Source organism: Dermacentor albipictus, chromosome 9 (assembly GCF_038994185.2).
Source record: "Dermacentor albipictus isolate Rhodes 1998 colony chromosome 9, USDA_Dalb.pri_finalv2, whole genome shotgun sequence".
In the NCBI taxonomy this organism is placed as follows: Eukaryota; Metazoa; Arthropoda; class Arachnida; order Ixodida; family Ixodidae; genus Dermacentor; species Dermacentor albipictus.
In genome coordinates this window covers 97096582-97109652 of record NC_091829.1, presented here as the reverse complement: position 1 = coordinate 97109652, position 13071 = coordinate 97096582, and the positions used below count along the sequence as shown (strand labels likewise).

The 13071-nt window shown below is 45.3% G+C and overlaps 1 protein-coding gene across 1 annotated transcript in view; it reads right to left on the bottom strand.

The window, feature by feature from the left end:
- LOC139049539 (uridine 5'-monophosphate synthase-like) overlaps positions 1 to 13071 on the bottom strand; it is a 39244-nt gene that overhangs the window by 6963 nt on the left and 19210 nt on the right. Inside the window, exons 7-8 of the mRNA XM_070525080.1 lie at positions 9933 to 10066; positions 916 to 1045 (exon numbers count right to left, since the gene is read on the bottom strand). Of these exons, the coding sequence (XP_070381181.1) occupies positions 916 to 1045; positions 9933 to 10066 (264 nt within the window). The remainder of the gene's footprint in view (positions 1 to 915; positions 1046 to 9932; positions 10067 to 13071) is intronic.

The following is a 13071-nucleotide window of genomic DNA, read 5'->3' as shown; positions in this document are numbered from 1 at the left end:
TGTGCTCATATGGCATGCATATGCCTAAAGATAATTTCTTCAGTGGTTGCAGCATGGCTGTGAAAGCTGGTCTGCATCTTTTTATGATGTACAGAACCATTTATGCTTGCGTCATCGTTGTGCTGTAGTAAGATCAGCGACTGCCCATGTCGAGTGCACAATGTGTGACCATTGCACCGTCCGCTCGCCACAATTATACAAATCTCATTGCTGCTTTGTGCTTCATGTAAGTCACAGAAAGCATTTTCCCTTGTTTTAAAAGAATCCAGTGGTTGCAGCAATATGTGAATGCTGCATTTTGCGACTTGTTGCAATATGTCGATGTAGAATTCCCGGACAACCTACAACCGCAGGACATTCGCCGGATCATGCGAGGCCACACCACTCTCGCCGTGGTAGAGTGAGTGCGTTGACGCTGGCATGGCTGGGCTTGGTCGTCTGGATCACCAATTTGTGGGAGGCGGTACAGAGAGGTAGACGCTGTAGCCACGGTTTATTTAGGCTAGCCAGCCATGATGCCACGGGATCTCGGAAGCGGCCGACACTGCGGCTTCTCAGGTCGAGCGCACTAGCGTGTTCTATTTCTCGTGCTACCCGCACGTGAGCTGTTTCTTTTTCACCGGCTCTGGAGACAATAGTCGTGCTGCTACAATTTATTTATTCTGTTTATCTATTTGCATACTCTCATGGCCTGCACGCATTAGAGGAAGGAGTGGTTTAACATGATGTATCATTTAGCACCTTTTCAAAAGTGGCAAAAAAAAAAGCATGGCAGATATCAGGGTGGATTGATGAAGGTTTCGCCTCGCCAAACTTCCTGCTATGCACCGCGACAAAGCAGCAGTTGAGCCATTGGCAATGAACTGTCAGGCAGATAAGTGCGACCAGTCACTATGAACAGCTGCCACTGCCGACCTGCTGCAGCGCGGTCAGGATCCCCGGTCCTGGGAGCGAGTGAGCGGTCACCATGTCCGACCAGAGCCGCGTGGAAAACAGACCGCCCGTGTACTGCACTTGCACCGTCTGCCCAATGTCTGCAAACTTCCTGCAAGCAAAACCAAACGTACAAGACTCAGAAAACAAATATGAAATCAATATCACTGCGATCTCATTCCCAATTTAGTGTGGTGAGGAGAATGTTGACAGCCACAGATGATTTTTAAACCTGGATAAAAGTGATGCTTAATGAAAGCATAGCTGTGAGTAGGCCTAGGCTAACTAAAGAAACAAAGTAAGAGAACCTTGTTTGATGTCAAGTGATTTTGGCAATTCCTGTGTAGAGAGTTGAGTGTGATGTAGTGCTTCTTTCACACATCACGCCAGGCCTTTTCCTCAGATTATCATGTTCATTCAGAAAACGAGGCTTCGCAGATTCACTGTGCATCTTTTTTTTTTCTGTCATTTACAAGCGCACACAGAAGACTGAGTCAGCTATTACATTTTATTGTTTCAGCCAAGCCCTGTGATGCCAAGTTCTGTATCCAAGATAAAAAAAAGCCTCATTTTTCAAACTGGGTTGCTTTTTGGAGCTATGCATGGTTGAAAGTGCATAGCATTAAATCTCGTAAGGGCTGTGATACAACATTCTGTGATACAGCCGCACTACTATTACCTTAAGCAGGTGAAATGATGGTGCACTATGCAAACATTTCGCGGCAAATACTTGTCAAGAGTTCATTCCATGATTTTCAGGTTCCCTGTGTGTGCAACCAACATTGCTGAGCACAGGTCCTTTTGGGCCACCGTGTGCAATACCATGTAAGCTGTGTACATGGTACATCATGGTACACTGTGTACATCATTGCAATAAAGCCTGTGGACAGTGCAAAGGACTGGGAAGTTGTGTTAGATTAACAATCATGTGCTACCAGCAAAATTCCCTGCCATATTTTTAGTTCTGTAGAAATCATTTGACAAAGTTACTCAGGAAGGTGAGGTGACAATGTGAAGTTCCATATTGTACAGAATACCGAACATTGCTCCTTCGGCTTCCCATTCAAGATAAACTTCCCACAAGGTCGCACAAAAGTGCACAGGATTGCAGGGCAATATAGGATTCCTGGGTAAAGCAACCCCCTCTCAAGGTCTGCTAGCACTAGGTCATGATAGCACCGAGCACACGGCAACCACCCGTGAAGCCAGTTGCCACAGCGCAGCTGGCAGTGTCTGCCAAACAGGCAAACCATGTTGAGACAAAGCCCCCTTGCAAGTGAATGCACTGTGTCATTTTAAATATTGAATGTGCCATAACGTAGGAGTTTATCATAAATAAGCAATGCTGTTGTTTTGCATTACATTTCCAAGGGGATTTCTCAATGGATTGATGTACACAATAAATTTAAATACCTTGGTTTGATGATGCAGATGGTTCTGACTCTATGCGCATGTATTATTTTCACATGTCAGCTCTGTCAGCAAAGAAAGTTACCAGACTATGAGCAAAAGGGTGCAATTCAAATCAATATGTGAACTGAACTGCAGGATGAACTTAACTGCCGGAATGAAAAAAAACTCAAATGGCATGTCCGAAATCCATGCCTTCTAGTAAAACTGCTGTCAGCAAGATTCCTTTGACATTTGGGAACACATGCAAGACTAACCAGGAGGTGGCATTCATACACGCTTGAAGGATCATGCGACTCCCCTCATTCACATGGCAGTAAATAGTGGCATGCTTATATGCGGTGCTGATTATGAAAAAATATATATATTTCAGCCAAACCATCAATTCATTGAAGTGAGACGCTTAATACAGTAGACTTTCTCATTAATTTGATGCCAGTTAATTCGATTTTTCCGTTAATTTGACCTTTACTGATCCCGGCCAGTCCACTTCTATTGGCCTAAACTTTCGTTATTTCAATCCTGAAATTGGTGTTCCCTGGTTAATTCGAACTCGACTGGTCAGCACGCGGAGACCTGACCCCACTGGTGACCCAAACAGTGGCAGCGTCTTCCTTGATGGCGCTTTGGGAACAAGTTAGTGCATTGAACACGTCAATCTCCTGCCAGAAACTGCTATTTTCAGCCCGCCCTAGGAAAATTTTCAAGCGAGAATGGTAGCTCACAATGGATGGTTAGAGTCATCATCATCATCATCAGCCTAGTTACGCCCACTGCAGGGCAAAGGCCTCTCCCATACTTCTCCAACTACCCCGGTCATGTACTAATTGTGGCCATGTTGTCCCTGCAAACGTCTTAATGTCATCCGCCCACCTAAATTTCTGCCGCCCCCTGCTACGCTTCCCTTCCCTTGGAATCCAGTCCGTAACCCTTAATGACCATCGGTTATCTTCCCTCCTCATTACATGTCCGGCTCATGCCCATTTCTTTTTCTTGATTTCAACTAAGATGTCATTTACCCGCGTTTGTTGCCTCACCCAATCTGCTCTTTTCTTATCCCTTAATGTTACACCCATCATTCTTCTTTTCATAGCTCGTTGCGTCGTCCTCAATTTCAGCAGAACCCTTTTCGTAAACCTCCAGGTTTCTGCACCATATGTGAGTACTGGTAACAGACAGCTGTTATACACTTTCCTTTTGAGGGATAGTGGCAACCTGCTGTTCATGATTTGAGAATGCCTGCCAAACGCACCCCAGCCCATTCTTATTCTTCTGGTTATTTCAGTCTCATGATCTGGATCCATGGTCACTACCTGCCCTAAGTAGATGTATTCCCTTACCACTTCCAGTGCCTCGCTACCTATCGTAAACTGCTGTTCTCTTCCGAGGCTGTTAAACATTACTTTAGTTTTCTGCAGATTAATTTTCAGACCCACCCTTCTGCTTTGCCTCTCCAGGTCAGTGAGCATGCATTGCAATTGGTCTCCTGAGTTACTAAGCAAGGCAATATCATCAGCGAATCGCAAGTTGCTAAGGTATTCTCCATCAACTTTTATCCCCAATTCTTCCCACTCCAGGTCTCTGAATACCTCCTGTAAACATGCTGTGAATGCCATTGGAGAGATCGTATCTCCCTGTCTGACGCCTTTCTTTATTGGGATTTTGTTGCTTTCTTTGTGGAGGACTACCGTGGCTATAGAGCCGCTATAGATATCTTCCAGTATTTTCACATATGGCTCATCTATACCCTGATTCCGTAATGCCGCCATGACTGCTGAGGTTTCGACTGAATCAAACGCTTTCTCGTAGTCAATGAAAGCTATATATAAGGGTTGGTTATATTCTGCACATTTTTCTATCACTTGATTGATAGTGTGGATATGGTCAATTGTTGAGTAGACTTTACGAAATCCTGCCTGGTGCTTTGGTTGACAGAAGTCTAAGGTGTTCCTGATTCTATTTGCGATTACCTTAATAAATACTTTGTAGGCAACGGACAGTAAGCTGATCGGTCTATAATTTTTCAAGTCTTTGGCGTCCCCTTTCTTATGGATTAGGATTATGTTAGCGTTCTTCCAAGATTCCGGTACCCTCGAGGTTATGAGGCATTGCGTATAGAGGGTGGCCAGTTTCTCTAGAACAATCTGACGACCATCCTTCAACAAATCTGCTGTTACCTGATCCTCCCCAGCTGCCTTCCCCCTTTGTATAGCTCCTAAGGCTTTCTTTACTTCTTCTGGCGTTACCTGTGGGATTTCGAATTCCTCTAGGCTATTCTCTCTTCCACTATCGTCGTGGGTGCTACTGGTACTGTATAAATCTCTATAGAACTCCTCAGCCACTTGAACTATCTCATCCATATCAGTAACGATATTGCCAGCTTTGTCTCTTAACGCACACATCTGATTCTTGCCTATTCCTAGTTTCTTCTTCACTGTTTTTAGGCTTCCTCCGTTTCTGAGAGCCTGTTCAATTCTATCCATATTATGGTTCCTGATGTCCGCTGTCTTACGTTTGTTGATTAACTTAGAAAGTTCTGCCAGTTCTATTCTAGCTGTAGGGTTAGAGGCTTTCATACATTGGAGTTTCTTGATCAGATATTTCGTCTCCTGCAATAGCTTACTAGTTTCCTGTCTAACGGCGTTACCACCGACTTCTATTGCGCACTCCTTAATGATGCCAATGAGATTGTCATTCATTGCTTCAACACTAGGGTCCTCTTCCTGAGTTAAAGCCAAATACCTGTTCTGTAGCTTGATCCGGAATTCCTCTAGTTTCCCTCTTACCGCTAACTCATTGATTGGCTTCTTGTGTACCAGTTTCTTCCGTTCCCTCCTCAAGTCTAGGCTAATTCGAGTTCTTACCATCCTATGGTCACTGCAGTGTACATTGCCGAGCTTGTCTACATCTTGTATGATGCCAGGGTTCGCGGAGAGTATGAAGTCGATTTCATTTCTAGTCTCACCATTCGGGCTCCTCCACGTCCACTTTCGACTAACCCGCTTGCGGAAAAAGGTATTCATTATACGCATATTATTCTGTTCTGCAAACTCTACTAATAACTCTCCTCTGCTATTCCTAGAGCCTATGCCATATTCCCCCATTGACTTGTCTCCAGCCTGCTTCTTGCCTACCCTGGCATTGAAGTCGCCCATCAGTATAGTGTATCTTGTTTTGACTTTACCCATCGCCGATTCCACGTCTTCATAAAAGCTTTCGACTTCCTGGTCATCATGACTGCATGTAGGGGCATAGACTTGTACCACCTTCAATTTGTACCTCTTATTAAGTTTCACAACAAGACCTGCCACCCTCTCGTTAATGCTATAGAATTCCTGTATGTTGCCAGCTATTTCCTTATTAATCAGGAATCCGTCTCCTTGTTCTCGTCTCTCCGCTAAGCCCCGGTAGCACAGTACGTGCCCGCTTTTTAGCACTGTATATGCTTCTTTTGTGCTCCTAACCTCACTGAGCCTATATTATATCCCATTTACTACCCTCTGGCAATGTTTAACCTGGCAATGTTTAACGTTCCAACGTTAAACATTGCCAGGTTCATATTCCAATGGCGGCCTGTCCGGAGCCAGGTATTCTTAGCACCCTCTGCAGCGTCACAGATCTGACCACCGCCGTGGTCAGTTGCTTCGCGGCTGCTGGGGACTGAGGGCCGGGGTTTGATTGTTGTATTCATATAGGAGGTTGTGGCCAAGTACTGCACCAGGGTGGCCAATCCTGCTCTGGTGAGAGAGTGCGTTACCGGTTCTGGTCACCGGGATCAGGCCGCACTCCAGGCCTGTTTGTGCAATTTTCTCAACACACGGTTTTTTTTTTTAATTTTCCGGTGGAGAATTGCGCGGCACCGGGATTCGAACCACGGTCCTCTTCCACGGGAGACGAATACTCTACCGTCCCCGCAGTAGTTAAATTAAAGAATTCAATTATGTGGTTTTACGTGACAAAACCACTTTCTGATTATGAGGCACGCCGTAGTGGAGGACTCCGGAAATTTCGACCACCTGGGGTTCTTTAACATGCACCTAATTCTAAGTACACGGGTGTTTTCGCATTTCGCCCCCATCGAAATGCGGCCACCGTGGCCGGGATCCGATCCCACGACCTCGTGCTTAGCAGTCTAACACCATAGCCACTGAGCAACCACGGCGGGTCCCGCAGGAGTTGTACGCCTCATTTAACCTACAGTGGTGCCCTATTTGATCAGTCAAGGTGGACCAATCTGAGCTCGGTTATACCGCACGGATGGCACTCGGCTAGAGACCCTGGTATTTATGACATGCACATGTGTGGCCATACATAATTGAAGATATATATAATTTTTTTTTCTTTAGGAGGGTTCCTGTACAGTGATAAAATAAAGGAAAAGACATTAAAAAGAAAGAAAAAAAAGAAAGAAAGGGGAGAAAGAAAAGGAACATAACAAGTGATTTGAACTCGTGACCCTTGGATGTTGCCCGGAAAGATAGCTCAGTCGGTTGGTTTGTCAGGCCCCAGGTTACTTTCAAGCGCCAAGTGGTTGGAAGGCATACTTTCTTGGAAAAATGGCCGACCGAGGAGAAGCGCGAACTCGAGCGGCTTTAGAGACTAGGAAAACTGCCTTAAAATATTTAGATGTGAGGGAAAGCTTCGTTAACAAACTATAACATGGCAATCAGCACTCGAATACGACGAGAGAAATGATTGAGATGTGGAAAATTCCCTTGAAATAAATATGGTTTGCGAGACAAATGCTTGTAAGTATTGAAGCTCTTAAAACATGAGGGGGGAAATATGCGCTCACCGAGAAGGCATCGTCCGCACGAGACCACCACCAGGCACCTTATTGAGATGTGGAGGGCTCTGCGGCCGGAAACAATGTCTCCCTTCTCCGCCGGCCAAGAGGGGAAAACGCGCTTTCCGATTGCTCAAGGTTGTGCGGACATAGTATAACTCTAGCGTCTAGGAAAAGCTTAAACTAGTCGCCAGAATAACTATCTGGCGGCTCCTCGATTACCCGATTCTAACATGCACCAGCTTTTCCGAGGGAATTGGTCTAAAAGTGCCTGCACAGTGCCATTGGACACCAACCAAAACTGCATTCACGGCATTTACAACAACCTACCGTCCTAGCAGCCTGGCCAAGGTCCAGGTCATCACAAGGTAACGACAGAACAAGTTCTCCCATAACGCACAAGTGATGGTGAAAGCCAGGATGCAGTTATAGTTAAGCAGCTGCGAGAGATGGCACGAGTACTGCAATGCGATCACCACCTCACAATGTGAATTACTCGGGCGCAGGAAGATCTTGCTTCTAGCTTTTTGGCTCCAGAATGGCGGTGCAAACAAACAGACCGCACCCTCTTCGGAGTGCTTTGCATGGCGAAGCTACGAAAGGCTTCCCATTTGGCTTCGGAATGTGACAGCAGCATGAGGAAACATGATTGCTTGTGCATGCTCCCGTCAGTGAGACCGCACACATTAACGACGTAGTCGTCGGTGCCAAGCAAGGGAAAACGTTCGCCCGGTATCTTTGCGCGACAGGTAAAACTTCCTTTATATAGGCTATCTGGCATTCTTGTACTATAAGGGAACTAATAAATGCCCCTTTTGAACGTATGTGCTACTGTGGACTGTGTCCTACGTTACCAGAAGCACTTGAGGCCCAACAACATAAGCGACCAATTACAGCTGAACCTCAATATATCGAACAGCATGGTGATAGCGAAATAGTTCGATATAGCCAGAATTCTATATATAAAATCATGTAAAAGACACATCAAAAACTTCTGCAAATGGCACAGCCTAGGCCAATCGCGCACAGCGCAACTGAACACGTGCTTCGAAAAACGATCCCCGTTCGCGCCCCAATCGTGGCGCAGAAAAATACTCACTTGAAGCTTCACACAAAGTATTTATGTATTTAGTATTTGGCTGAAAGTGCTGCAGCAGTGCAGGCTGCTTCTTATTGGCAGCCGCGTGCTTAAACACGGAGCCCTCAACCTCGTCTAAACGATCCACAAGTGATAGGCCAGTACCCTCTATTGCGCTGCAGTAGCGGCTAGAAGGGCCACAGCAGCTACAGCCTCGGTTGAAATCGAGAGCGGAGCAACATCAGCGCTTGAGGGATCAACCTTGGCAGTGTCTTTATTTGGTCGGTACATCTGCTGAGATCTCTACGTCCATCAATTGAAGTATTCTGAAACACTGTCAATAACAAAGTATTAACTGACATCTGCCAAGGCGTCTATGAATGAGCCCAGTGAGTGTGCGCTGTCGCACGCCTTTGTGGAAGCAAACCGCCAGTCCTCGCGAGGCGTGGTAGGCAGCAGGCGCAGAGCGTGCCACCGAGGAAAAGTCAGTGCGGCAAATGCAATGTGTTGTTGACGTTGTCGAACTAGCCAAGCTGCCGTGTGCATAAGCTGCTACGTTCAAATGGCACCCTCGGCGTGATCTATGTGTGCAGCTATAGTGCGCAGCAGTCGGGAACGCCCATCGCACCGCCGCAATCTTTAAGAGCTCACCGCCAGTCAACAGAGCACACGTGGTCTGTGGTGACGGAGTTAGATACATCCATCTTACGTTCGACCCGTTCGAGATAAAAAAAAGTAAAAATGCATGCGATTTTCCAGGTGATATAGAAAGTGTTCGATATACGCAATAATTCGATATATCCATGTTCGATATATCGAGGTTTGACTGTGATGTGCAGAAACGTAAAAGTGTTTGCTCAAGCTTTTGATGTTGGTTGAATTAAAGGAAAGGTCATGTCGGCGAGTTGAGCATACTTTGCTAGCCATGTTGTGCCTCTACTAGACACTATGGTAGTGCGCCCTTAATTGCATTGAAGCAGCAACACTGCTGTAGTTATGTCACATAATACTGGAGGGCATCACAGGTGACCCTTGATGGTATATATTAATGCGACAGCGTTAAGGAGCTCGTGCTGCAGAAAAGCCGGTGTCGTCGACGTCGGTGGCGTTGGCCATGAGCGATAATCGCGGAAGGCAATTCATAAATAAAAACAACTTGCAAGATGGGCTGGGTGGGAATCGAACCAGGGTCTCCGAAGTGTGAGACGGAGACGCTACCACTCAGCCATGAGTTCGATGGTTCAAAGTGGGACAAAAGCACCTCTAGTGAATGCGGTGTTGCCTTAGAAATGTGCCATAGAAAGTTATACTGCGGTGTATATCGGTAATTATGAGCATGTAAATTACAGAAGTCGCAGTTAAACGCGTAGCGAAGTACGTTTCCGCTACATTTCTTCTGCGCTTGGCGCACACGCAGAGCCATCTTGTGGCAAACACAGAAGATTCCCCTCCTCACAATGTACAGCGCTGCCCTGACAGGTGGCACGCCACTCGCCTGCTTCTCCCCTTCGTCTGGTCAAGAGCATGCCAAGCGAATGAGTGGGCGGTGCGAACGGGGTGCGATAACGCTATCGCGTTCCAATCTTGAAGTCGAAGCTTAAGCGTCCTCCAATTTTTCCGCCCACTAATCAAATAAAAAGACATTCGTTCGGCTGATGTCGTCGTGCTTAAATGACTGAACGCCGCTCCACGTGTGCCAGCTGGAGGTACAACAAACACGCTTACCTGTCCTCCATGATCAGGAAGTCATGTTTGGTGGCAAGCGCCCGCAGACGCATCATGGCGTCCAGACTGAAGTCCTCCAGCAAGTCCACGTGGGTCTTCAAGATGCAGATGTGTGGGCCCAACTGGTCAGCTAGCTGCCATGTCAGAGGGGCGAAGGGACATGCAACAGCATCACATGTTCAAGACAACAGACACCAAGACTTGGTGCTTCCATGCCTGGCAGGTTGCCACTAGACTGGTGTGACTTGTACTGTTTAAGCACAAGCTAAAACTCTTTCATTTCATTTCATTTATTGAACCCTCAAGGCCAAAGGCATTAAAGAGGGGAGTGGTTACAAAACAGAAATACATAAATAAATACAATGCATATTACAGAACAAGTATTATCATCTTCCTGTTATACAATGTTAGCTAGTGCAGAACGAAAACGCTGGTTATCAGTTATGTCGACTATATCTGCGGGAAGGCGGTTCCATTCGTGTGATGTGCGAGGCAAGAAAGACTGAAATGCAGTTTTAGTGTTACATGTTTCAATGCCAACTTTGTGACGATGGTCAATGCGATTTGACACGTATCTGGGGAATGAAATGAGGGAATCGCGTAGCATGGGGTGATGGTATAGTTTATGAAAAAGGCTCAAACGAATTGTCTGCCGGCGGGATGCTAGAAGAGGTAAAGAAAGATTAGCTTTCATGCTTGTTACACTTGCGGTACGGTTATAGTTGGACAGGATAAAACGAGCAGCGTTATTTTGAACCAGCTCAAGTAAAGTTATCAGTTTTTCATGGTGCGGATCCCATATCGCGGCGGCATATTCCAAATTAGAACGTATTAGTGTTTTATAAAGCAGTAATTTCAAAGAAGATGGAGTTTTGGAAAAGTTACAGCACACGTAGCCCAACATGCGGTTAGCTTTGTTAGTAATGTATTCAATATGGCGCGTCCAGTTAAGGTCAGTAGAAGTATGAACACCCAGGTATTTATATGAAGTAACCGCTTCTAACGCAACGTTATTTAGGTAGTATACAGGCGGAGAGTTGGCACTTCTTTATATTCGCATACTTTTGCACTTATTAGTGGTTAGTTTTGCACTTATTATTTTTAGGCCTGTCTTGCCCCACTTGCTCTGGAAGCAAGTGGGGCAAGACAGCACGTGCTCAAGGACAATGTCTCTCACCAGCTTAGACTGCAAACACCACCATCTTGGGGGCATCACTTACCATAAGTACCGAAATATAGGTAGAACTTAAAAAAAAAATGCAACAAAAAATTGACCCGTATTTTATACCGGTCATTTTTGCAGGTTTATAGCATTTCTTAAAAAAAATTTTATAGTTAATGCTTGGGGTTGACCTATATTCCGGTCCAACCAATATACTGGTTTTTGCAGTAGAACTTGTGGAAAAGCCTATTTACAGGGTTTCACAGCTCCTATACTTTCAGGACAAGTAACAGAACTTCCATTTCTGGTATACCATATTGTGACTGCATTTCAAATTTCGCTTTCACCCTATATGTATATATATATATATATATATATATATATATATATATATATATATATATATATATATATTATATATATATTTTTTTAACATAACTTAGAACCTATGAACTCATTAGTAGAACTAACTTTATTTTTTTGTCTCACTGCAAAGAAACTAAACGTCTTAACTTTCTCATAACTTTCTTGCTCTAATAAACCTCAGAGAGTTATTGCTCTAAGGTGCATGCTGACTCATTGAGACATTAAAGGTCCACTGCAATGACATTTAGAACCGAGTAAAAAGGTCAGTTTCAAATAAAGGGTGTCTCTACGGGTGTTTACCGGGTGTTTCTACGAATACTTTAAGTAATATTTAAATATAGCCATTGTGAAATATAAGGACGGTTCCTTCGAAGACATGCCATCAGTGGTGGCGACTACGGCATAACTGGAATGTCTCCGAAGCAACTGTCCTTATATTTCACAACGGCTCTTTTTAAATATTACTCAAAGTCTTTGTAAAAACACCCAGTACAAAGTGGCTTCAACGCAATATTTTATGGCTTAATTATGAGTGGATGTGGCATAGAAAGTTTGCAAAAATGTTTTTGCCACCAAAATGTGAAAAAAAATTATTTCACTACTCCTCTTCAGAAATTACTAAAAACCTAAGGTCTCCTCGATTTGGCTGCAATTTTTGCACTAGTTCAGAAAAGTGTCGTGCCAGTACAGCGCCAGTTCTTGAAGTTGAGTGTAGTGTGACACTAGCGCTTTCGGTGCAGCGGTCAAATTGAGGACAAAAGTGCAGGAACGTACAGGCCTTCATCATACCTTGCTGGTGAAGCAGCGCAGTGACACGGACACAGTGAAGACAGAGTGTCGTCTTTTCCTGTTTGTCTTCACTGTGTCCGTGTCAGTGCGCTGCTTCACCAGCAAGGTATGATGATCACTCACCAACTCGCCCAACTTTCCACTTTACTGTACAGGCCTTCGTCTGCTGCGACTGGGCGACTGTGGCTTTTCTTTTGTTGGTGTGTGCCGCGAGCGTAAATGTGTGCGCAATGTCCTTTTTTGTCCTGTGGGAAGAATTTATGTATTAGTACCTGGAAATTAGTTCAACTTCGGCATCATTATTCAGAAAGCATGACCAAGCGCAGTTTACACACCTTTCTGAATCGTATATGGCACAACATTTCAAACGACGGACCAATGTGGTTTCGCGTAAACGCAACGTCGAGGTAGCGGTAAGTTCGTGAGAATTAATACAAACGACTGTGACCTGCGGTAAAATCCCGGCCTTCAGTGCACTTAGCAGCAGCTGAACCCGGAAAGCGCCCTTAACAAGATGCTGCGTACACACCCTGAAGAAAACTGGCGTCCGTGCTGCGTTACTAATAACAGGCGCCGTCGACGCCATCTACCAACACCCGCATGGCCCCGGAACCGCACGTGTCGTCTGCTATCAAGAGCCTTGCACTACGTGCACGAGAAAAGAACTTGCGGAGAGTCTAGTGCCAAAGTGTACATGAACTCGTGCAGCACGACGTCAAATCGAGTGCCAAAGTGCAGGTGGCGCTAGCTGCACTGGCAAATAGAGTGCTAGAGTGCTGCACCCCCTGAACCAGTGCAGGAAGTGCAGCCAAATCGAGGAGA